At 43.1% G+C, this 24,283-nt stretch overlaps 1 protein-coding gene across 1 annotated transcript in view; it reads right to left on the minus strand.

Moving 5' to 3' along the window:
- relt (RELT TNF receptor) overlaps positions 1 to 24,283 on the minus strand; it is a 76,520-nt gene that overhangs the window by 31,965 nt on the left and 20,272 nt on the right. Inside the window, exons 6-7 of the mRNA XM_067985862.1 lie at positions 19,001 to 19,086; positions 10,790 to 11,044 (exon numbers count right to left, since the gene is read on the minus strand). Coding sequence (XP_067841963.1) covers positions 10,790 to 11,044; positions 19,001 to 19,086 — 341 coding nt within the window. The remainder of the gene's footprint in view (positions 1 to 10,789; positions 11,045 to 19,000; positions 19,087 to 24,283) is intronic.

Genomic DNA, 24,283 nt, shown 5'->3' on the forward strand with positions numbered 1-24,283 from the left:
AGGCAGAGTCAACATGGTTTTATGAAAGGGAACTCGTGTATGATAAATTTATTAGAGTTTTTTGAGGATGTAACTGTTCAAGAAGGCGGCTCACCACCACCTTCTCGAGGGCAATTAGGGATGGGCAATAAATGCTGGCTTTGCCAGCGATGCCCACATCCCATGAACAAATTAAAAAAAACTAGCAGGGTAGATAAAGGGGAACCAGTGGATGTAGTATATTTGGATTTTCAAAAGGCATTTGATAAGATGCCACATAAAAGGATGTTGCGCAAAATAAGGGCTCATGGGGTTGGGGTAACATATTAGCATGGATAGAGGATTGGTTAATGGACAGAAAACAGAGAGTAGGGATAAATGGGTCATTTTCAGTTTGGCAGGCAGGCTGTAACTAGTGGGGTGCGGCAAGGTTCGGAGGTTGGGCCTCAGCTATTTACAATCTATATTAACGACTTGGACGAAGGGACCGAGTGTAATGTATCCAAGTTGGCTGACGATACAAAGCTAGGTGGGAAAGTAAGCTGTGAGGAGGACACAGAGTCTGCAAAGGGATTATAGACACGTTATGTGAGTGGGCAAGAAGGTGGCAGATGGAGCATAATGTAGGGAAATGTGAGGTTATTCACTTAGGTAGGAAAAACAGAAAAACAGAATATTTTTTAAATGTGAGAAACTATTAAATGTTGATGCCCAGAGAGACTTGGGTAACCTGGTACAAGAAACACAGAAAGTTAGCATGCAGGTACAGCAGGCAATTAGGAAGGCAAATGGCATGTTTGTCTTTATTGCAAGGGGGTTGGAGTACAAGAATAAGGAAGTCTTACTACAATTGTACAGGGCTTTGGTGAGACTTCACCTGGAGTACTGTGTACAGTTTTGGTCTCCTTATCTTAGGAAGGATATACTTGCCTTAGAGGCGGTGCAATGAAGGTTCACTAGATTGATTCCTGGGATGAGAGGGTTTTCTTATGAGACGAGGTGGAGTAGAATGGGCCTATACACTCGAGTTTAGAAGAACGATATCATTGAAACATAAGATTCTGAGGGGGCTTGACAGGGTAGATGCGGAGAGGTTGTTTCGGCTGGCTGAAGATTCTAGATCTAGAGGGCATAGTCTCAGGATAAGGGGTTGGCCATTTAAGACTGAGATGAGGAGGAATTTCTTCACTCAAAGGGTTGTGAATCTTTGGAATTCTCTACTCCAGAGGGCTGTGGATGCCGAGTCATTGAGTATATTCAAGTCTGAGATAGACAGATTTTTGGATTCTAGGAATCAAGGCATATGGGGAATCGGGCAGGAAACTGGAGTTGAGGCTGATGATCAGCCATGATCTGAATGAATGACGGAGCAGGCTCAAGGTGCCGTATAGCCTACTCCTGCTCCAATTTCTTACGTTCTTACGTACCTGTCTATTTTCAGCCTATTGATTAAAAGTGGCCATAATGCTGATTGTCTGGTATTGTAAAAGCCAACCTCACTTCAACTTTGAAGTTAAAAAAGATTGATCAAAATGAAACATTCAATTTTTTGTACAGGGGAGGGGGCAAGCTCACAGACTGTGCAAGGAATATGTGGGGGCAGAGTGTGTACAATTTTAAATTTGATGCCTATGTCTCTGCTAAGAGAGGATTATTTTAAACAAAAAACTCATTTATTTCAACCTTCCTTTCCCCTCCACAGGGACTCATTTTGTCACGAGGCTAGGCATAACATTTAACGGGAAGCTAGATAAACATACGAGGGAGAAAGGAATAGAAGGTTTGTTGATAGGGTTAGGTGAAGACGGGTGGGAGGAGGCTCACTTGGAGCATAAACACTGGTATGGACCTGTTGGGCCGAATGGCCTGTTTCTGTGCTGTAAATTCTATATAATTCTTTGTAAGACAGAACAGATAATTTGCTGACAGGAGGTGCTCTTGAAACACCTGAAGAATTTTTCCCTTCTCAAATGGAACACTCCAGCTGCAGTGACCAGATCAGAAAAAGACTAAACGGATGCTAAATGTGGCAGAAAGATTCTAGTGACAGACTTCCCAGGGGGGTTTAACGGTCTACCAGATGAGCAGGTTGCAGTGATGCCTCATGCATTTTCCAAACCAGTGCTGTAAGAAACAAATCGAACTTGCAGGAACATTAAACAGACTCACAAAACTGCCTCCAGCATAGAGGAAATACCACTGATATCTGCCTCTCTTCCCCTGGAATTACAGTGGGCAAGTGGCAAAACCCCCATGGAACTAAAATAGAATAAAACTTCCCACATAAAATTAAAAAATTTAATTATAAGAAAAAAAATAGCTGGAAATGATTACGTCTACAATTTAATCTCAGTGTGCAGATGAGTTTCAGTATCATTTTTGTAGCCTCGATTAATTCAACTACTGCTTTGTAAACAATTCTAGGTATTCATTATTTTCCCTATAATTAGCAGGCTGCCACAGGGGAAGGCAATGCTCTCCAAATTCAGCATAAAACTATTACATGTTCAGCTCTACACTTTCTAAATTTCATTCAACTGTCCAGTTCAACAACAAGCCCTTAATGGTTCTCAGATCAGAGCTGTATAAAGCAAACACTTTGAACTCTAGCAACTATCCAATTACCACAACTATTCTTTATGTCCATTATGCAAGAAAGGGCTGGATTAAATCCATCAGAGGCTGTGTGCTACCCAGAATGGGCGTGCAGCTATTGGCATGGTTTGCAGTGGAGTTCCTCCATGGGGCACAAGTTGCTCCCTCTTTGGTAATGTCCTGGAGAGGTTTACTGAAGAGAGACCCACAATAAATACAGTTGCCAACTGTTTGTTTTTTTTTTAAAAAAAGTGTTTCTGGTTTGCGCGGCACCCCAAACGTTTGGCTGTTGAAGATTTAAATCGCCCCATGGAAGTTCACTGGTTGTGTGCGACGTTTCGGTGCATGCATAGAAAAGACCAGATGTTATGCATGACGGGGAAAGTTCAGCAAGAGTTTTCCTGGGCCCTACAAATGAGAGTCGGCAGGTATGCTTCACTTCAAATGACAAAAACAAACTGCAGTCGTACGGCCCTGTCAAACACTGCAGGGTGGTGCCTAGTTAAACGTGCAGCTGCAATCCTCAATGCATGGTGACAGCAGTCAAATCATAACACACACACACACACACACACACACACACACACAAACCTGCACAAAGGTCAAAAAGTTACACAACAATGCACAGCTGCTACCGCCTCCTTCCCCTCCCATAGAAGGATTGGGGCCTCCATCCCACTGCCAGCATATGACAGTTACTAGCAGCAACACAGCACAACAACTGAGGGAAAAGAGAAACATTTTCAAATAGAATAGCATAAGAACACAAGAACATAAGAAATAGGAGCAGGAGTAGGCCAATTGGCCCCTCGAGCCTGCTCCGCCATTCAATAAGATCATGGCTGATCTGATCCTAACCTCAAATCTAAATTCATGTCCAATTTCCTGCCCGCTCCCTGTAACCCCTAATTCCCTTTACTTCTAGGAAACTGTCTATTTCTGTTTTAAATCTATTTAATGATGTAGCTTCCACAGCTTCCTGGGGCAGCAAATTCCACAGACCTACTACCCTCTGAGTGAAGAAGTTTCTCCTCATCTCAGTTTTGAAAGAGCAGCCCCTTATTCTAAGATTATGCCCCCTAGTTCTAGTTTCACCCATCCTTGGGAACATCCTTACCGCATCCACCTGATCAAGCCCCTTCACAATCTTACATGTTTCAATAAGATCGCCTCTCATTCTTCTGAACTCCAATGAGTAGAGTCCCAATCTACTCAACCTCTCCTCATATGTCCGCCCCCTCATCCCCGGGATTAACCGAGTGAACCTTCTTTGTACTGCCTCGAGAGCAAGTATGTCTTTTCTTAAGTATGGACACCAAAACTGTATGCTGTATTCCAGGTGCGGTCTCACCAATACCTTATATAACTGCAGCAATACCTCCCTGTTTTTATATTCTATCCCCCTAGCAATAAAAGCCAACATTCCGTTGGCCTTCTTGATCACCTGCTGCACCTGCATACTAACTTTTTGATTTTCTTGCACTAGGACCCCCAGATCCCTTTGTACTGCAGTACTTTCCAGTTTCTCGCCATTAAGATAATAACTTGCTCTCTGATTTTTCCTGCCAAAGTTCATAACCTCACATTTTCCAATATTGTATTGCATCTGCCAAATCTCTGCCCACTCACCCAGCTTGTCTATATCCCCTTGTAGGCTTTTTATGTCCTCCACACTCTCTACTTTCCCTCCCATCTTTGTATCATCTGCAAACTTTGATATGTTACACTCGGTCCCCTCCTCCAAATCATTAATATAGATTGTAAAGAGTTGGGGACCCAGCACCGACCCCTGCGGAACACCACTGGCTACTGGTTGCCAGTCCGAGAATGAACCATTTATCCCATCTCTCTGCTTCCTGTTCGATAACCAATCCTCCACCCATGCCAGAATATTACCCCCAATCCAGTGATTCTTTATCTTGAGCAATAATCTTTTATGTGGCACCTTGTCGAATGCCTTCTGGAAGTCTAAATACACTACGTCCACTGGTTCCCCTTTATCCACCCTGTACGTTATGTCCTCAAAGAACTCAAGCAAATTTGTCAGACATGACTTCCCCTTCATAAAGCCATGCTGACTTTGTCCTATTAAATTATGTTTATCCAAATGTTCCGCTACTGTCTCCTTAATAATAGACTCCAAAATTTTACCCACCACAGATGTTAGGCTAACTCGTCTATAATTTCCAGCCTTCTGCCTACTACCCTTTTTAAATAAGGGTGTTACATTAGCAGTTTTCCAATCTGCCGGGACCTTTGCCGAGTCCAGAGAATTTTGGAAAATTATTACCAAAGCATCCACAATCCCTACTGCCACTTCCCTCAAGACCCTAGGATGTAAGCCATCAGGTCCAGGGGATTTATCCGCCTTGAGTCCCATTAATTTACTGAGTACCAATTCCTTAGTGATTTTAATCGTATTTAGCTCCTCCCGCCCCCCCCCCCCCCAGAGCCCCCTGTTTGTCCAGTGTTGGGATATTCTTAGTGTCCTCTACCGTAAAGACTGAAACAAAATATTTGTTCAGCATTTTTGCCATCTCCATGTTTCCCACCATTAATTTCCCGGTCTCATCCTCTAAGGGACCTACGTTTGCCTTAGCCACCCTTTTTCTTTTTATATAACTATAGAAGCTCTTGCTATCTGTTTTTATATTTTTTGCTAATTTATTTTCATAATCTATCTTCCCTTTCTTAATCAATCCTTTAGTTACTTTTTGCTGTCTTTTGAAGACTTCCCAATCTTCTATCCTCCCACTAAGTTTGGCTACCTTATATGTCCTTGTTTTTAGTCGGATACTATCCTTAATTTCTTTACTTAGCCACGGATGGCTGTCATTTCTTTTACACCCTTCTTTCCTCAGTGGAATTTTTTTTTTTTGAAAGTTGTAAAATAACTCCTTAAATGAACACCACTGCTCATGTACCGTCTTACCCTTTAATCTATTTTCCCAGTCCACTTTAATCAATTCCACTCTCATACCATCATAGTCTCCTTTAATCAAGCTCAGTACGCTTGTTTGAGAACCAACCTTCTCACCCTCTAATTGGATATGGAATGTAACCATGTTATGATCACTCATTCCAAGGGGATCCTTAACTAGGACATTAATAATTAATCCTGGTTCATTACACAGGACCAGGTCCAAGGTTGCTTGCCCCCTTGTAGGATCAGTTACATACTGCTCAAGAAATCCATCCCTAATACACTCAATAAACTCTTCCTCAAGGCTGCCCTGCCCAATTTGAATTTGTCCAGTTAATATGATAGTTAAAATCCCCCATAATTATAGCTGTTCCCTTATTACATGCCCCGACTATTTCCTGATTAATACTTCTTCCAGCAGAGTTGCAACTATTAGGAGGCCTATATACTACGCCCACTAGTGCTTTTTTCCCCTTATTATTCCTTATCTCTACCCAAACTGTTTCATTATCCTGATCCTTTGTCCCAATATCATTTCTCAGTATTACAGTGATTCCTTCCTTTATTAACATAGCCACCCCACCTCCCCTTCCTTCATGCCTGTCCTTCCTGATTGTTAAATACTCTGGCATATTTAATTCCCAGTCGTTGTCACCCTGCAGGCATGTTTCTGTAATGGCCACAAGATCATACCCATACGTAGTTATTTGTGCCGTTAACTCGTCCATTTTGTTACGAATGCTACGTGCATTCAGATAAAGAACTTTCAAATATGTTTTGTGACACTTAGTTCCTGCTTTTTCCTTTTTTAACACTTTACCTTTTACTCCATACCTTCTGTCCCTTCCTGACATGCTTTCCTCTGTCTCCCTGCTCAGGTTCCCAACCCCCTGCCACAGCTTTGATGCTGGGTTAATCGCCTTACGCCTTCTAGTTTTTATTTTATCTGTCGTGCCTAAAGTACACTTTCTTTCTGCTGCTCTACGCTTTTCCCTTTCACTTGTTCTTGAACAACTGTTTGTACTATAGCATGCCGCTTCTGCCAGCAATGCCCTCTTTTCACCCTTCTTCCCCTTTATAACTGGAGTTATCAATCGGAAAATCATGAGGAGTTAATTCTGAGACACTCATGGGAAACAAAGGTGTCCATAGATATCTTTAAATTTGCTGTACAATCTGTTTCGAATTAGGATAATGTTCTCAGCACATTGACACCTGAATATACAACATCACAAAGATAGTTCTCCCTAAGTCTCTCTAGCAGGTCATTGAGAAAGAAGAACTTGCATTAAAATAGCATCTTACACAACGTCAGGACGTCCCAAAGTACTTCACAGCCAATGAAGTACCTTTGAAGTGTAGTCACTGTTGTAATATAGGGAAACACAGCAGCCAAATTGCTCACACCAAGGTCCTACAAACAGTAATGCAATAAATGACCAGTTATAGTGATGTTGGTTTTGGCATAAATATTGGTCAGGATATCAGGAGAACTCCTCCGCTTTTCTTCGAATAGTGCCATGGGATCTTTCACTTGAGAAGGCAGACAAGGCCTCAGTTTAACGACTCATCCGAAAGACAGCACCTCTCAGTGTAGCACTGAAATGGGGCTTGAACCCACAACATTCTGAGGCACACGGAAGAGTGCCACCACGGAGCCAAAGCTGACACCTTAATTTCTAGTATGGTCCAGTGTATTGAAAAACTCCATGGGGGTGATTTTAAACCACAAGAACGGGTGGGTTGGGGGTGGGTGGGAGTTGAAAATAGTTGTTTTTTGGGTCGCGACCGCAAGCCGGCTTTATTTCCGGGTTTAACGTAGTTGTGTAAAAGTACAGGTTTCCCACTGGGAATGAAAAGTCCGAAAATTTTGTGGTTGTGACCCAAAAAAAACAATTATTTTCAACTCCCATCTACCCCCAACCTGCCTGTTCTTGGAGTTTAAAATCACCCCCCATATGTTTTTCCAAATACTTTCAAGCGACAGTAGAAACTTTTAGCAACAGGGACTCAAAAGCACCAGGACAGCAACAGAGAAGTATCTAGTTAGTTGCTTCGAAGAATATCGCTGTAAATACTTACAATTCCTCTTCAATACTGTTGGACACATTCGGCGTTCAAAATATTCTGCCCTTTTCTTTCATATTTGCATAAATGATTTTCCATATATTTCCAAAGATTAATGTTGCTGTAGTAGTAACAGAGATATGCACACTATGTGAATGAAAACTTGACATTTACCCTGGCATCTTCTCATGATTCTGCTACCTTTCCATGGCTGCATTCCTCAGCCTCACGGCATTAGGGCAACACTGCATCAGTTCTCTGGCAGTGGAGAGGAACATGGTTCAATCAAGCACAATGCAAGCGGATGAGCTTACAGAGAAAGGCCTCCAGTGCCCTCAAGTCCATGCTCATAGTTGGAGCGTAGAGAGGAGTGTACCTTCCCATCCCTCTAATCTCACACGCAGACATGAGCTGAAGTGGGTGCCGGCCCAGCCAGAAGCAAAAAAATTGAACCGGCAATAACACGCAAGTGAGCGAGCCACTGAGAATTTAAAGGGGCTGCCGAATCACCTGCTTCCCAGGATCCCACGCGAACAGGGAGCTGGAAAAGCTGACTGTGGATGGTTGGCAATGAAGTATACGTGAGGCTACTGGCTTTCAGTCTGCATAGAAAAACAAACGGAATGTGATCCCAAATCCTAAAATTCAATATAATAAAAACAAATGTAATTATTCAGTCACTTTGAAGCAGTGGCCTTGCAGGGCTGCTTTTCATTTGTATTTCGTTTATTTTGAGTTGTCAGCTTTTTTGAAGCTGTTCATCAGCTTTAATGTGTTGTGAAGGTTGGCATGTATGAAAGGAGGATAATCATATCAATACTAAAAACACCAAAGAATATTTTAGCAAGTATATCATTTTGTTCTATATAATGGAAGAGTACTTAGTGAATAATAAATACTCCCCCTCAACTTCTCTCTTTAAATAAATCAACTATTAATCACACAATGTGTACACTGTATCTATTTCTAATGAAATTATCTCTTTCCTAAATTAGGTATATCAATGACAAACTACAATAGGTAGAGTATTAAAAAAGAATTGAATTAAATTATTTTAATTTACACTGGAGCCTCATGCTTTAACCCAGGAGATAAAGTTCTGAACCACTGCCAAGAAGCTGCAGGATGCTTGTATGCAGCAACTGCAAAACCCATCCTTTCTGGAACAGTTTTCTCTGGAATAACAGCCATGCAGCCATCAGTGGCTGGGAGAGGGTCCGAGTGAGTCACAGACTTGCTATTCCGGGAGCAGCTACATTGCCACGTCATAATCAGCTAACAGGGTCCACGCAGGTGTGGAACGTCGCACGTACACCTGTCATTATTAATTTTTCCCCATGCAAGCTGAATAGGAGTGCCCATAACAAATACTTTGCACTGGGACGGAGTGTTGGGCGTTCAAGGAGTTTTATTTTTACTACCCCCCCCCCCAGTTTTCTTCCCTCCTTTCCTAAGGGTGCTACCTCATGCTGGTTATGTTTCCATTGAACACATTACCGCTAAGTAACAAAAGGAGATTCTGAATTTTGATCTCTGTCTGTCTGTCCCTTTTTCGATTATAAAATCATTGAAGTTGACAGCACAGAAGGCGGCCACTTGACACGGCGATGGTTCTTTGCTAGAGCAACCCAAAACTAATTCCACTGCCCTGCTCTTTCTCAGTCACCCTTTATCTTCCTCTGCTTCAAATATTAGGCCAATTTTACCCTGAGATGCAATGGTCTCTTCCTGAACCACTCCCTGTCGCAAAGCATTCCAGCAACCTTCTATGCAAACAAATTTCTACTAACCTCTCTCAAATTTTTTGAAAATTGCTTGCTTATCTTCTAGTTTTCAATTCTGATGAAAGGTATACACCCAAAATATTAACTTGTCTTTTCTGTTTACATACGCTAACTGACCTGCTGTGTACTTCCAACATTTTATGTTTGTATTTCAATAATGCTTTAAAACATGAATAGCTTCTTAAATGGTACTGCTTATATATGTTACTGCTTATCAATTTCTCACTAGTAAGGTCAATTTTGTGCTATTTTTAGCACACTGGTCAATGCATTCACTGTAAATTTCTGAGTCCACTATTTTAATGCAGTCATTAACCCATTTAAAATAAGCAGGTTAATGACAGCATTAAAATAGTGCAGGTAGAAAAAGTTATGTGAATGTGAACCAGTATACTAATAATAGTGCACAGACACAATTAAACCCACAAAAAAGTGTAAATACTGTAAGTGTCCACAGTTTGTAAATCGCACTGAAACAAAGTCCATTATTTGAAAATTAATACAAGTGGAAGTTTTCTACGCAGATAATGGTTCTGAGCCTACAGAGCAGCGAAGTGCCAAGATCGATACTTGGTCCATGCTGGGTTAGCTGATCTCAGCCAAGTGGGGAGCGCTATATAATTGGCCTCAGTGTGAAAGGTGGCCGAAATCAAAGGAAAGCAAAACCTGGATACGGTTCTCTCAAGCTCAGCAATTATAAGCTGCTGTTGGTAGAACAGTGAAAAGTAAAAAAAGAAAACAGCAGAAAAGGAAGGAAAGAAAGATAGTGAAAATAGAAAGAAAAGCAGAAGAGAATCAGTAGAAAAAAAAACGAGAGAAAACAAGGAAGTAACCAGAGATTAAATAGAAGGATTAGAGGGTAGCGGAGGAGAAATCTTTTCACCTGGAGTGTGATGGGGGTCTGGAACTCACTGCCTGAAATCAGAATGGTGAAGAGGGGAACATCGGAGCAGGAGACATCGGACATCAGAGCAGGTTTCAAAAAGGTAGGTGCATTTAGTGTTTCCACTTCATTGCATGTTTTTTTTTTAAATTTAATTTATTTAGTTTCTTTCTCCCTGATCCGGCCCTTCACGCCTGCTTTCAGCAGGTGTGAATCAGAAGCGGTGGGCAAGCCGCCCAGGTAAGTTAAAAGTCTTTCTAATCGCTTACTCTGTCACAGGTAAACTCAATGAGGTGCATTTGGCTCTTTAACGGTCATCCCGCCAGCTTTAATTGCCAGCGGTACTTCCGGTTTGGGGTTGCCCGCGCGCACACAGGTGGGTCCCTGGGAAACCGGCGGGTTGGAGCCGAACGGGATTTGCGTGATTTTCAGAACCCCCCCCCCCGCCCCCAGTGCACCCGCATTTGCCTCCTAAAATCACCCCCCCAGAGTCTGCCATGGTCAATGTGGTATCAATGTAATACAAAATTTACAAACATTAGCTAAGATTTTATTTACCGAATTTCTCAGTGGCGTTCTCCTCGTCAGTTTCTTTTTCCGAGGTGCAACGGTATCCCTTCTTCTTCAGGATGTTGCAGATAAGAATTCCAAGCAATCCTATGATGCAGAAGACTGGCACCAATGCAAACACAGCGTATTCAGTGTGCTTTTCCTCCTGTGCCCCCTCCTTACTATCATTGGAAGACTGCGGGACGTCTGTTTGATGTGCAGCCTGAATGTTCCTCGCCACACGCAAAAGTCGGGAATAAACACCTGGCAGAAGTAAAAATGTTTTTAAGTGTGGATTTTTTTAAAAAAACTGCACACATCGTGATAATCATTTTGTGCATTTAACTTTGATTACTTTATATACAAAAAAACTTTAATAGTCATTTAATCGCCCAGTGTTGCTATGGTGCAAATGATGGGAAATATGTCGGACGACGTATTCCTGTCATTTGCACGGCTGTATTTGGGCAAACATATTCGAAGTCTCTGGTCTGAATGGCTAAGTTCCACTCGCGATAGTGCATCTACAAAATAGCCATTAGGCGAGTTACTTGTCACTTTTCAAGTAATTGCTCTCAAACATTTATACAAGTGACTTTGTCACTGGTTGGATTTGGATCATTATGTTTCATTACATGGTTAGCTCACCAGATAGATAAGGAAGTTCACTAAATGCACTTGCAGAAACTGCCCAAACTAAAAGATTGAAATTAATTCTAATTGCTATTTAAGTAAGGGACAGAGTGAGATGGTACAGACAAGAGAAGACTTCTATCACATCCTCATGCGTTTTCTGCTGTTACTGACAACGTCACATGAAGAATTGTCTCTAAACTTGAAGTCCTATTTTTTGTGCAGTTGGCATCATAGTGCTGAAGATTACAGCTGCATTAATGACGCACATGGAAAGACTTAACAGGATAGAGTGGTCAGCAATTATTTTTGCACGCTGTACACATTCCTTGGCATGAATCTCCTATAAAGTAGATTATCAATGGGAATGGAAACATCCCTCATGATAGGTTTAAAAAAAAGTTATCTAATGGTTCTAATGAGACATTATAGAGAATGATTCAGTGGCTGGGCTAATTTTAATAAATATTTCTTTTTATTTCTAGTAAGTAATCCCATAACTGTCTATCTTCCTCTCATTTGTCCAAGCTAAGGATCACCTTTAGCTGAGAGGAAAGTCTAGTGATCCAAGTAGTAATACGTGCATAATGCGCTGATTAAACAAACACCTAGCATCATTGTGACCATCTTCAAGAAAGGAGATGGGTCCGACTGCAGAAATTAGAGGGATTTCCCTATTGTCCGCCACGGGAAAGGTCATCGCGTGAATCCTCCTCAATCACCTCCTTCCAGTGGCCGAAGAGCTACTCCCCGAGTCTCAATGCGGCTTCCGCCCGTCAAGGGGCACAATGGACATGATCTTTAGCACGCGACAAGTCCAGGAAAAGTGCAGGGAGCAGCATCAACCTCCGTACATGGCCTTCTTCGATCTCGCAAAGGCCTTCAACTTTATCAACCGTGCGGGATTATGGATCATCCTCCTCAAGTTCGGCTGCCCGCAGAAATTAGTCACCATTCTCCGCCTGCTCCACGATGATATGCAAGCCATGATCCTCACCAACGGATCCACCACAGACCCAATACGAGTGCAAACTGGGGTCAAGCAGGGCTGCGTCATCGCACCAACGCTCTTCTCCATCTTCCTCGCTGCAACACTCCACCCCATCAGCATGAAGCTCCCCGCCGGAGTGGAGCTAACCTACGGGACAGGTGGGAAACTGTTCAACCTTCGACGCCTCCAGGCCAGAACCAACACCACCCCAACTTCTGTCATCGAACTGCAGTATGCAGACGGCGCCTGCGTGTGCGCACACTCAGAGGCCGAGCTACAAACCATCGTCAACGCGTTCACCGAGGCGTATGAGAATGGGCCTCAGACTAAACATCCGGAAAACAAAGGTCCTCTCCCAGCCCGCTCCTGCCACACAACACTGTCCCCCGACCATCAAGATCCACGGTGAGCCTCTGGACGGCGTGGATCATTTCCCAGACCTCGGGAGCCTCCTCTCGGTGCGAGCAGACATCGACGATGAAATTCAACATCGACTCCAATGCGCTAGTGTAGCCTTCAGACGCCTGAGGAACAGAGTGTTCGAAGACCGAGACCTCAAATCCAGCACCAAGCTCATGGTCTACAGAGCAGCCGTGGTCCCCGCCCTCCTGTACGCATCAGAAACATGAACAATGTAATGCGGACACCTCAAATCCCTGGAGAGATATCACCAACGTTGCCTCTGCAAAATCCTGAGTGACTGCACTTGACATCAAGGCAGCATTTGACAGAGTGTGGCACCAAGGAGCCCTAGTAAAATTGAAGTCAATGGGAATCAGGGGGAAAACTCTCCAGTGGCTGGAGTCATACCTAGCACAAAGGAAGATGGTAGTGGTTGTTGGAGGCCAATCATCTCAGCCCCAGGACATTGCTGCAGGAGTTCCTCAGGGCAGTGTCCTAGGCCCAACCATCTTCAGCTGCTTCATCAATGACCTTCCCTCCATCATAAGGTCAGAAATGGGGATGTTCGCTGATGATTGCGCAGTGTTCAGTTCCATTCACAACCCTTTAAATAATGAAGCAGTCCGAGCCCACATGCAGCAAGACCTGGACAACATCCAGGCTTGGGCTGATATGTGGCAAGTAACATTCACGCCAGACAAGTGCCAGGCAATGACCATCTCCAACAAGAGAGAGTCTAACCACCTCCCCTTGATATTCAACAGCATTACCATCGCCAAATCCCCCACCATCAACATCCTGGGGGTCACCATTGACCAAAAACTTAACTGGACCAGCCATATAAATACTGTGGCTACAAGAGCAGGTCAGAGGCTGGGTATTCTGCGGCGAGTGACTCACCTCCTGACTCCCCAAAGCCTTTCCACCATCTACAAGACACAAGTCAGGAGTGTGATGGAATACTCTCCACTTGCCTGGATGAGTGCAGCTCCAACAACACTCAAGAAGCTCGACACCATCCAGGACAAAGCAGCCCGCTTGATTGGCACCCCATCCACCACCCTAACCATTCACTCCCTTCACCACCGGCGCACAGTGGCTGCAGTGTGTACCATCTACAGGATGCACTGCAGCAACTCGCCAAGGCTTCTTCGACAGCACCTCCCAAACCCGTGACCTCTACCACCTAGAAGGACAAGAGCAGCAGGCACATGGGAACAACACCACCTGCACGTTCCCCTCCAAGTCACACACCATCCCGACTTGGAAATATATCGCCGTTCCTTCATCGTCGCTGGGTCAAAATCCTGGAACTCCCTTCCTAACAGCACTGTGGGAGAACTGTCACCACACGGACTGCAGCGGTTCAGCACCACCTTCTCAAGGGCAATTAGGGATGGGCAATGAATGCCGGCCTTGCCAGCGACGCCCACATCCCATGAACGAATAAAAAAAAAAATCCACTGGACGGATAGGTGTGCCAACGTGAGCACTCTCTCCCAGACTAACATCCCCAGTATCGAGGCACTGGTCACGCTCAACCAGCTGCGATGGGCGGGCCACATTGTCCGCATGCTTGACACAAGATCCCCTAAACAAGTGCTCTACTCCGAGCTCTGCAATGGCAGGCGATCACTAGGAGAGCAGAGGAAACGCAATAAGGACACTCTCAAAGCCTCCCTAAAAAAATGCAATATCGCCACCAACACGTGGGAATCGCTTGCCCTAGAACGCCCAACCTGCAGAAGAAGCATCCGCGAAGGCGCCAATCACCTCGAGCGTCACCGAGTGGAATACGTGGAGGCCAAGCGTAAGCAGCAGAAAGAGCGCGCAGAATCCAGAGCATCTCACCCACCCGCCTCATTAAACACCACCTGCCCTACCTGTGGCAGAGTCTGCGGCTCCAAGATTGGACTATTCAGCCACCGCAGAACCCATCCTCAGTGGAAGCAAGTCATCCTCGACCCTGAGGGACTGCCAAAGAAGAAGGGCTGATTTTCACCTCAGCTTTCCCTCATCGGAGATGCTCAATATCATAGTCTGGGCCATTTGCTTAGCCTGGGCACCCTCTTGGTGCAGGTCTGAACCCTGGCAGGTCCTTACACTGGGAATGGGGGGGGGGGGGGGGGGGAAAAGAGGGGAAGCGGGGGAGAGGAGGCCTGAAGCTGTGCTCCTAGGTGCCACATGGGGCCTTCTGGTTGCTGATGGTGACATTCAGCCAGTGGGGCCTGAGTACCAGCTGCTAGGGGAAAAATCCAACATACAAACTGCCATCTTCCATCACCATCACAGTGGACATTCCCGGCACGAGCCCCACTACCAGCTTTTTGTTGCCAATAATGGGCTTGCACCTACTGCAACGACAGAACTAGTACCGACCAATGAGGTAAACCCCAGGAAATCCCAGGGCAGCGCAGTGGAGGCGGAGACCTGGCATAACGGGTCTATGCCCCATTTCATCTTCGCTGCACTGCGTCTGGGAACTTCGTGTTCCCCAGGTACAACAAAGAGCAAAATCTCAAAAGAAAAATATTGATGCAGATGCAGGAAATGTTCTGACATTTTCTAAATTCAAATTCTCTGCCATGGTGAGATTTGAACTCTCTGGATTAGTCCAGTAACATAACCACTACACTACCGTACCTGCCTTTCTGCGACCTCTTCTTACAGCACTATAGCTTAAATCAAGAACCCACCATATGGGGATCACAGAAGTGAACACATGTCCTACCACTTGATGGCAAAACATGATGGTGCTCGAATAACTGAAGCCACCATACCAGCCAAAACCAGTGTACAGGCTTCTCTTTACTCCAGTTTGATTGATATTTTCCCTAATATTGTTCTTGTTGCTTTGCAACCTTCATTTCCCTCTATTCACTTCACCTCATTGTAGCACCACCCTCACTATCCGAGTATCTAACAGAACCCAAAGAAATACTTGTATTTATATGGCAGCTTGTCACATCTTTGAAACCTCACAAAGCTCTTTATACAATGGATTGCTTTGTCTTAGAGTGACTGTGGTTACACAGGTAATCTAGAGAACAAAGGATAATTCTCTCATTCATATAATCCATGATGTGGAGATGCCGGTGATGGACTGGGGTTGACAATTGTAAACAATTTTACAACACCAAGTTATAGTCCAGCAATTTTATTTGAAATTCACAAGCTTTCGGAGGCTTCCTCCTTCCTCAGGTGAATGTTGTGGAAAGGAGGAAGCCTCCAAAAGCTTGTGAATTTCAAATAAAATTGCTGGACTATAACTTGGTGTTGTAAAATTGTTTACAATCATATAATCCAGATACAGTATTGTGCACCTAGAAATGGTCAAAAATGTTTGTCTTGTTATACCAAAGCAAGAAGGACAATTCATGGATCAACATCCCTGTACAATATACTACAGTACCACTGAAGGCTGAGATGAAACAAAATGGAATCGCAGTAGAGGTTTAAAAATATCTTTAAAAGATGGCCAATGATCAGTCTCTAAAGATAGTGGTCAGGATTTTTATGCCCTTTTGGGGTGTATTTTTGGCAGCCAAGTGTGGGAATCGGTGGGGGGGAGGGGGGGTTTGAGTTGAGGAGCCAGGCCCCCCACCACCACCACCACCACCACTTCCAGATTTCCAACCGGACGTGACACTGGACACTGGGTGGGGCTATTCAAATTAAATGCTAATGATGGAAATATCTCATCTGGCATATTTTCCACCATTAGCACCTTAGCAGCCATCGTATTCCCGGTGTCCCGTGTTATTAAAAGGAGGAATTAAATTTTAAATGGCCCATAAGACAAGTGCAATCAATTGCAGAATGATAGATTTCACTCAGCAAGTATTCAGAATTTGAAAAGTTTCAATATTTTGGAATCTGCTGCTGCCGATATTTGAGGCTTGCATTAGCATGATTGCACGCCCTACACCAGCACCATGATGTGAGGTCCCTGGCCCTTCCAGAAATACCACCAGGAACCTGCCTCCAATATGATAATGAGCCTAACCCCAGAAGATCCATGGATTCAGTGCAGAGTGCGACAGGCAGATACAAAGCACCACGTGTTCCACGAGAGTTGCCTTGGCTTGCTTCACCTCAGTATGACCACTCTTAATGTCTACCTACCTAAACAGAGGATTAGTGTGTTGAAAGCAGTTTGTGTTTTTATCTGGTTTCACTCCCTTGTATCTAGCTGTACACATACTCAGTGTTCCTTTATAAAGTCTTTACACCATTTACTCATAAGGTTTGGGTAACAGCTAATCATATCCACGCTAAGTTAGACAGTTAAAGATAGTTTTTCTCATAGAAATGCAGATGTCAGATGTGCTAAGTACTGTCAAAACAGAAGGCGTAAATAAAAGAACAATCCGACAGATTTGTAAGCATTTGAAATATCTGTAATACACCATAGAATCTGACATTGTCCTTTGGTTGCATGGGATGGGAAGAAGTAATTGAATGTCTTTTGTTGTGTGTGGTCAGATCAGGACACAGTGTCCTTCAACACTCGGATCGTTAGATACCCATCAGTACAGTTGTGCCGAACCAGTGAACAGAAAGGCAGGAGTAAAAGTGACAGCTGCTGTACTGCTCCACTGTGTCAGTATGGTGTGCCAAGTTATTTTGGGATTGTGTCGGTCATGATGGCTCACAAAACTTCCTAATCCTTTGTTCATAGGTGCTAGTTAGCATAAAAGGAGAAAGATGGAAGGCCTAACTCCCCAAAAGCTCAGCAAGTTTATCCAGTGAATAGGTGAGACTTAAAGACTAGGAAGGTCCTATCTTCAAGTAAGCTGATCGCAGCTGGGACCTCATATCATCTCAGGTAGAGGGAATTCGTGAATAATGAAGATTAGGTATTTGAACAAGACACAGAAGACAGTCAATGTTCATGGAACCGTACCCCAGCAAGGAGTCAACATCTTCAGCCGGGAAGGAAATTGGCAAGGAAAGAAAGATGTTGAAAGTTTTCTCTATTATCTGACATTTTAAAATAGAAAGAAAACAATAGTATGTTTACTGCAGGCCTCAGAAAGTAAAGTGTAGCAACCAAACTGGATTTTAATTCCACTTTGATAAACTGTTTCTTATCCCTTCCTTTGGGTTTCTCCACTGAGACTCTGCTAGGCAGCAGATCATTAGGAATCATGGGTGTAACCCAACAAAGCACTAACTGCCTCTCCATCAAGCAATATGAAGAAAACACTGTAAAATGGGAGGCGGCCATTTGGCAATTGAGGCTCCTCCTTTCAACATACCTTGTATAATTTACACATCGTCTCTCCCTAAAGTACATTCCTGATGGTGAAACCATAGGCAAAACTTCCAAGAAGGGAAAATCCTGTGAAATGTCTCCCTAGAAAGATAATCCACGGAAAATGCTAGCATATCAGTCTAACACTACCATCAATAATACTCAACCCTGACCTTTTATATTCTACAAATCCCTTCCTATGGTGTTCCATAGGCTGTTTTCCCATCTCAGCTTATATTTACCATTATAACCTTCAATTGCTATCATTTACAGATATTCATCCAGCTGTGTTTTAGACGGAGTTATCAATACAGCATTAATTTATGCATGGCATGTGTAGTGCTACGTGAATAAAATCTTCTAATGAGTAATCTTGTTTCGCATTTACCAAATTTATAACCATATTCTTTAGTCGTATGGTCACTTAGTGCCAGGCTGAACATGCAACTGTAATGGTGACCTCTTTACTGAACTGTGGGCATAAACTCAAAATATTACCTCTTTGAGGTGCGCTCATAGGCACTGCGGCACCAGGCTCCCTTATCACTTACTTTTTAATAGTAACCCCATAACAGCGTAAAAACAGCATGCAGTATCCTTCCACCATGCTACTGACAACAAGGCAGTGGCTGACATCACCACTGACCTCGACATTAACTGATCTTAACAAAAACAGGATGGTGAAGCAACAAAGAGATGGCACAAATACCAGGGCTTTAATAACCCATGTATGACATCAATAAACCCATTCATGGTTGCAACTCCCTCAGGAGGGTTTTTTTTTGTTGAAAAATCAGTGAAAAGCCAAGCCCTGTCAAAGAGGACACCACAAAAGCTTGAAAGATAGGAGAGTAGACATGTTAAAATCAAGAAGTGGTGATTAGGAGTAGATTGTATTACCGTGAATGCAACTGTCCTCTACCAGGAATAGACTAACCTGTACATTCCACAGTTCCCATCAGAGCCAAAGAACATGGAAGACATTTTCCCACACCAGAGGATGCTTCGGCTGAGGTGTAATACCTGCAAAGGAGATCAAAAATAAACAGTTAATGAAACCACAATACACTTCAAAAATCATAATCATACCGTGTGCATTCAGTTGATTTTGTGATTATATAAGATGTAAAATGGTTAAGATAAGATAGCCCCAGAGTAACACTTAAGGAATCCCTGGAAAGTAGGAGAGTAGGATCCAAAGACCGAGGCCAGGAATTTTCTCAGAGCTGCTCTTGCTCCACTGATATAACTTCGCTAGCCGAGACCCCATTTTCACGTGTAACCAGGGTTTCTACTGCAGTTCCGGCTAAGCTACAGCAGCGGAGCAGGAGCTACTCAGAGAAAATTCCAGGCCTATGTCTTTGGCAGCAGCTCCAAGGGAAGTCCTTGCTATAAATGTGATACAGTAAAAAGTAAATTTAAAATAAACTTTGGCTTAAAAAGAGTGATAAAAATTTGGACAGATCTGCTAGGCAGGGTAATACAGGCAAAAAAAAGGGACAATCAAAATGAAGCTGGATACTGTGATGGGAGATGGTATTGTACAGGATGAGCTTCAATGAGCCAAATGGCCTTTCTGCCTCCTTGATTTTTCTTATATTCTAATGAGCTATGTGTGACGGGGATGAGACACTGGGCACCAGCGAGATAGCATAGCTAACTCCAGAAAAACATAATTAAGATAAGAAAAGGGGCCGCTGAGTCAGATATGACAATAGGGTACGAAGTACAGCCACTGTTAAGGGGGGGGGGGGGGGGGGCGGGGGGAAAGAGAGAGGCATTTTCCCCATTTGTTTTCTCTTCCCTTTCTTTTCCTCTCCTCCTGCCCCTGCATCGAGACTACAAATTTTTCTTAGGACTCTAACAGATGGTGAGATAAAATTTCACACCCTTCCCCAGACTTAATTCAAGCCCAGATTCCTACACTTGCTGAATGGTGTCCCACTCAAACCTTAAACAGCTGCACTAGAAGTCTCTATTGACACCACATTTTTGAGGTAGCTTATTACACGGCAAAAATACTGAATTTAGCAAAAGTCTGAACATTTCCTGCCCTGTTTAAAAGTCTGAGTACTTTGAATTTTATCATCGAATTTATAACCTATTTCCCACTCCCCTCATTCTTAATTGTCTATTGATTGGTTCAATCTCAGCCAAGTTTCTTGATCAATAATCTATTCAAGTCAAAGTCATTCAATAGAAAGAGAGATCACAATTTGAACTTTTCAACATTAGTCCGCTTAAGGGACCCAATTGCTGCCTGAATGTAAAAAGTAGAGTTCATAATGTAATAATTAATAGGATTCTCTGTAAACTATTCAAGTCAGTCAACAGCTACATTGCATGTAAAATATAGTTGTCCAATCACACGCTCCTGTTTCTAAGCCTCACCTGCTGGAAATCGCATTTAAATTGGTAGAAAATTAGGGGCTGCACAAATGCCATTTTCTATTTTGTGCTCCTGGCAGATGAATCGCCACACTGCAAGTGCATAATTGGAAATTGTACCACTATAAGCTATAAATGCAGTCTTTTGCTTTTTTGTATTCGTCGCTGGCAAGGCCAGCATTTATTGCCCATCCCTAATTGCCCTTGAGAAGGTGGTGGTGAGCTGCCTTCTTGAACTGCTGCAGTCCATGTGGTGAAGGTTCTCCCACAGTGCTGTTAGGAAGGGAGTTCCAGGATTTTGACCCAGCGATGATGAAGGAACGGCGATATATTTCCAAGTCAGGGTGGTGTGTGACTTGGAGGGGAATGCGCAGGAGGTAGTGTTCCCATGCGCTTGCTGCCCTTGTCCTTTTAGGTGGTAGAGGTCGCGGGTTTAGGAGGCGCTCTCAATAAAGCCTTGGCGAGTTGCTGCAGTGCATCTTGTAGATAGTACACACTGCAGCCATGGTGTGCCGGTGGTGGAGGCAGCGAATGCTTAAGGTGGTGGATGGGGTGCCAATCAAACGGGCTGCTTTGTCCTGGATGGTGGCGAGCTTCTTGAGTGTTGTTGAAGCTGCACTCATCCAGGCAAGTGGAGAGTATTCCATCACACTCCTGACTTGTGTCTTGTAGATGGTGAAAAGGCTTTGAGGAGTCAGGAGGTGAGTCACTCACCACAGAATACCCAGCCTCTGACCTGCTCGTGGCCACAGTATTTATGTGGCTGGCCCAGTTGAGTTTCTGGTCAATGTAACTGGAAGAGTTTTTAGAACAATGCTGTTGGCATATTACAACAGCATGAGCTATTTTTTCAGCAATTTGACGAGCTTTTAGTTTTGTTAAACATAGGTTAGGGCAATGCAATTCCGACCGTGTCTTGGATTCAGAAGTAGTCATCATGACAATGTTAAGGGCAGGTCAGTTAACTGATTTTAAATAAATAATTACTGTAAATGAGAAACAGTAGGGATGGTTGTTCTGGCTGTGTCTAGATATTAAGTATGGAAACATCTGGTGTGAGATAATAAAGCATTTTGGTAATAAATATATACAAACAATGCATATTTTCTGCTGATCCTTAAGTTCAGCATGATCTCAGATTCCCACATAGTAGTTTGCTGCCATAAGTATCTTAAGCCACCCATTCCTACTGACTGTATAGAGGTGAAATTCCAGTAACTGTTCTCTTTACCACTGGTTAATCAGCCACTAGTGTAGCTTACAGCAAGCAGATAGCAAATAGCATCTGATCACAAAGTTACAGGTAAGAATGCCAAGTTTGATAAAGAAGGAATTCCATGCATTGTCCAACAATTTATTTAAAACATGGTATTCCAGGAACCTCCAAAACAATTGCCATGCCAAAATGGCTGAAAGGAAACAGTTGGTAAAATGTCCCATTTAACCAGCATTCCTAAGAAATGTAAAAAAAAAACAACTGAATCAGCATTAAAAAGATAGCCCACTGTAAAGTTCACAAAGAAATGCAAAAGATAGGAGTCACTGAATTAAAATGGCTATGAACGGAGTGGTCATTTTAAACATGGAGAGAGAGAAAGTAGGGAGACCACAGTCACTATCTCATTAGATTCTGGTATATTATAAATGCATAATGTTGATATTCTCAAAACCAGCAAGCTCAGACTAAGAAAACATGACCCTAAATGAATTAACAAAAAATTAGAAGGGAGATAAAAAGGAAAAATGGCCTCTACAAATCCTGCAAGCAGAAAGGAGACGGGGCTCACTGGGATAAATACAAGAAAACGCAGAAACATGTGAAAAGGGTGATCACTGGGGCAAAGTGAGACCTGGAAAAGGGCACTGCAGGTTAGGCTAAACATAGCAGTAAAAAAATTATTGCAAAGCCATAACAGCAAGAGGACGGTCAGGGAAGAAATGAAAACTATAAAAGACCCAAACAGGATTGAACCCGAGGATAAGCATAAAAAAAATAGTAAATAGTCTGAATGATCACTTCCTCCAAGTATGCACAAGGGAAGAGATGAACCACGTGCCCCCTGCAGACAAAAGATATCCCAAGTAAAATCAATGACTTCTAACGCATTTCTAATGAAGTCTTAAACAGGCTAAAAGGGCTCAAAAATAAATAAATCCCAAGTATTGACAGTATTTATCCCAGAGTGCTGAGACAGACTAGGGAGGAATTTTATGAGGGAGTCAATGCAAGCTGGGGAAGTACCAGTGGATTGGAAACAACCTAATGTAGTACTCTTATTCAAAAAGGGTGGCAAAACAACTACAGATTGATTAGTCTTACCTCCATTCCATGTAACATAATGGAATCAGTTATCCACTTTGGTAGGAAGAATAGAAAAGCAGAATATTTTTTTAAGAGGTGAGATACTAAGAAAGGTTGGTATTCAGACGGATCTGCATGTCCTTGTACACGAATCACGGAAAGCTAATGTGCAATTTGGAAGGCAAATAGTATGTTTTTTGCCTTTATTGCAAGGGGGTTGGAGTATAAGAGTAAGGAGGTCTTACTACAATTATATAGGGCTTTGCTGAGACCACACCTGGAGTACTGTGTACAGTTTTGGTCTCCTTACCAAAGGAATGATATACTTGGCTGAGAGGGGGTGCAACGAAGGTTCACTAGATTGATTCCTGGGATGAGAGGGTTGTCCATGAGAGATTGAGTAGGATGGGCCTATATTCTCGAGTTTAGAAGAATGAGAGGTGAGCTCATTGAAATGTATCAAATTCTTAGAGGGCTTGTCAGGGAAGATGTTGAGAGGCTGTTTGCCCTGATTATAACCCTTAGTTCTAGACTGTCTAATCTCAAGATAAGGGGTCAGCCATTTAGGACAGAGATGAGGAAAAATTTCTTCACTCAGATGGTTGTGAATCTTTGGGATTCTCTACCCCAGAAGGCTGTGAATGCTCAGTCGTTGAGTATATTCAAGATTGAGGTTGATAGATAGGACACTAAGGGAATCAAGGGATATGGGGATAGGGCAAGAAAGTGCAGTTGAGGAAGAAGATCAGCTGTGATCTTATTGAATGGCGGAGCAGGCTCAAGGGGCCGTATGGCCTATTCCTGTTCCTGGTTCATATGTATCAGTAGTAAACTTGAAGATTATATGTACACCAATAACCTATTTATCAGCAGTCAGCATGAAATCAGAAGGGAACAATCTTGCCTGACCAACCTCCTTAAGTTCACTGAGGAACTGACAACCTAAAGGGACTGTAGTAAGCCCTATGACATGGTGTACCTCAACTTCCAAAAGGGTTTGATAAAGTTCCACATGAAAGGCTATTAATTAAACCATGGGATTTCACAGTAAACCCTAGAAATGAATAAGAAACTGGCTGAAGGGTAGGAAACAATGAGTACTAATTAGAGGAATTATATCAGACTAGGTGTAATTCCTCAGGGCTCAGTGTTGGGAACACTACTGTTTCAAATTTACATAAATGGCATGGCTTCTGAAACTCATTGCAAAGTGGTCAAATTTACAGATGGTACTAAACTAGAAGGGGCAGTTTAGTGGACAAAATCTCTAAGTGGACAGATGAAATTTAATTCCTACATTCATATCTTTTCATAGGAGTTATCCATATCCCAATAAGCCCAAACACTGCACAAAGAACTCATCATCGTTTCTGAGGAAGAGGAGGGGAAGGAATCTGCCAGGATTGGAGATCCAGAATCTAGCTTAACACAACCGGGAAGAACATTTCCTTCAGTCCAGCATCCTCCACAGATCACCTCACAAAAGGCTAGTCACCTTGGAAGCCAAAATGCATGAAGCAGTAACTATAG

Source organism: Heptranchias perlo, chromosome 6, assembly GCF_035084215.1.
Source record: "Heptranchias perlo isolate sHepPer1 chromosome 6, sHepPer1.hap1, whole genome shotgun sequence".
NCBI classification, from domain to species: Eukaryota; Metazoa; Chordata; class Chondrichthyes; order Hexanchiformes; family Hexanchidae; genus Heptranchias; species Heptranchias perlo.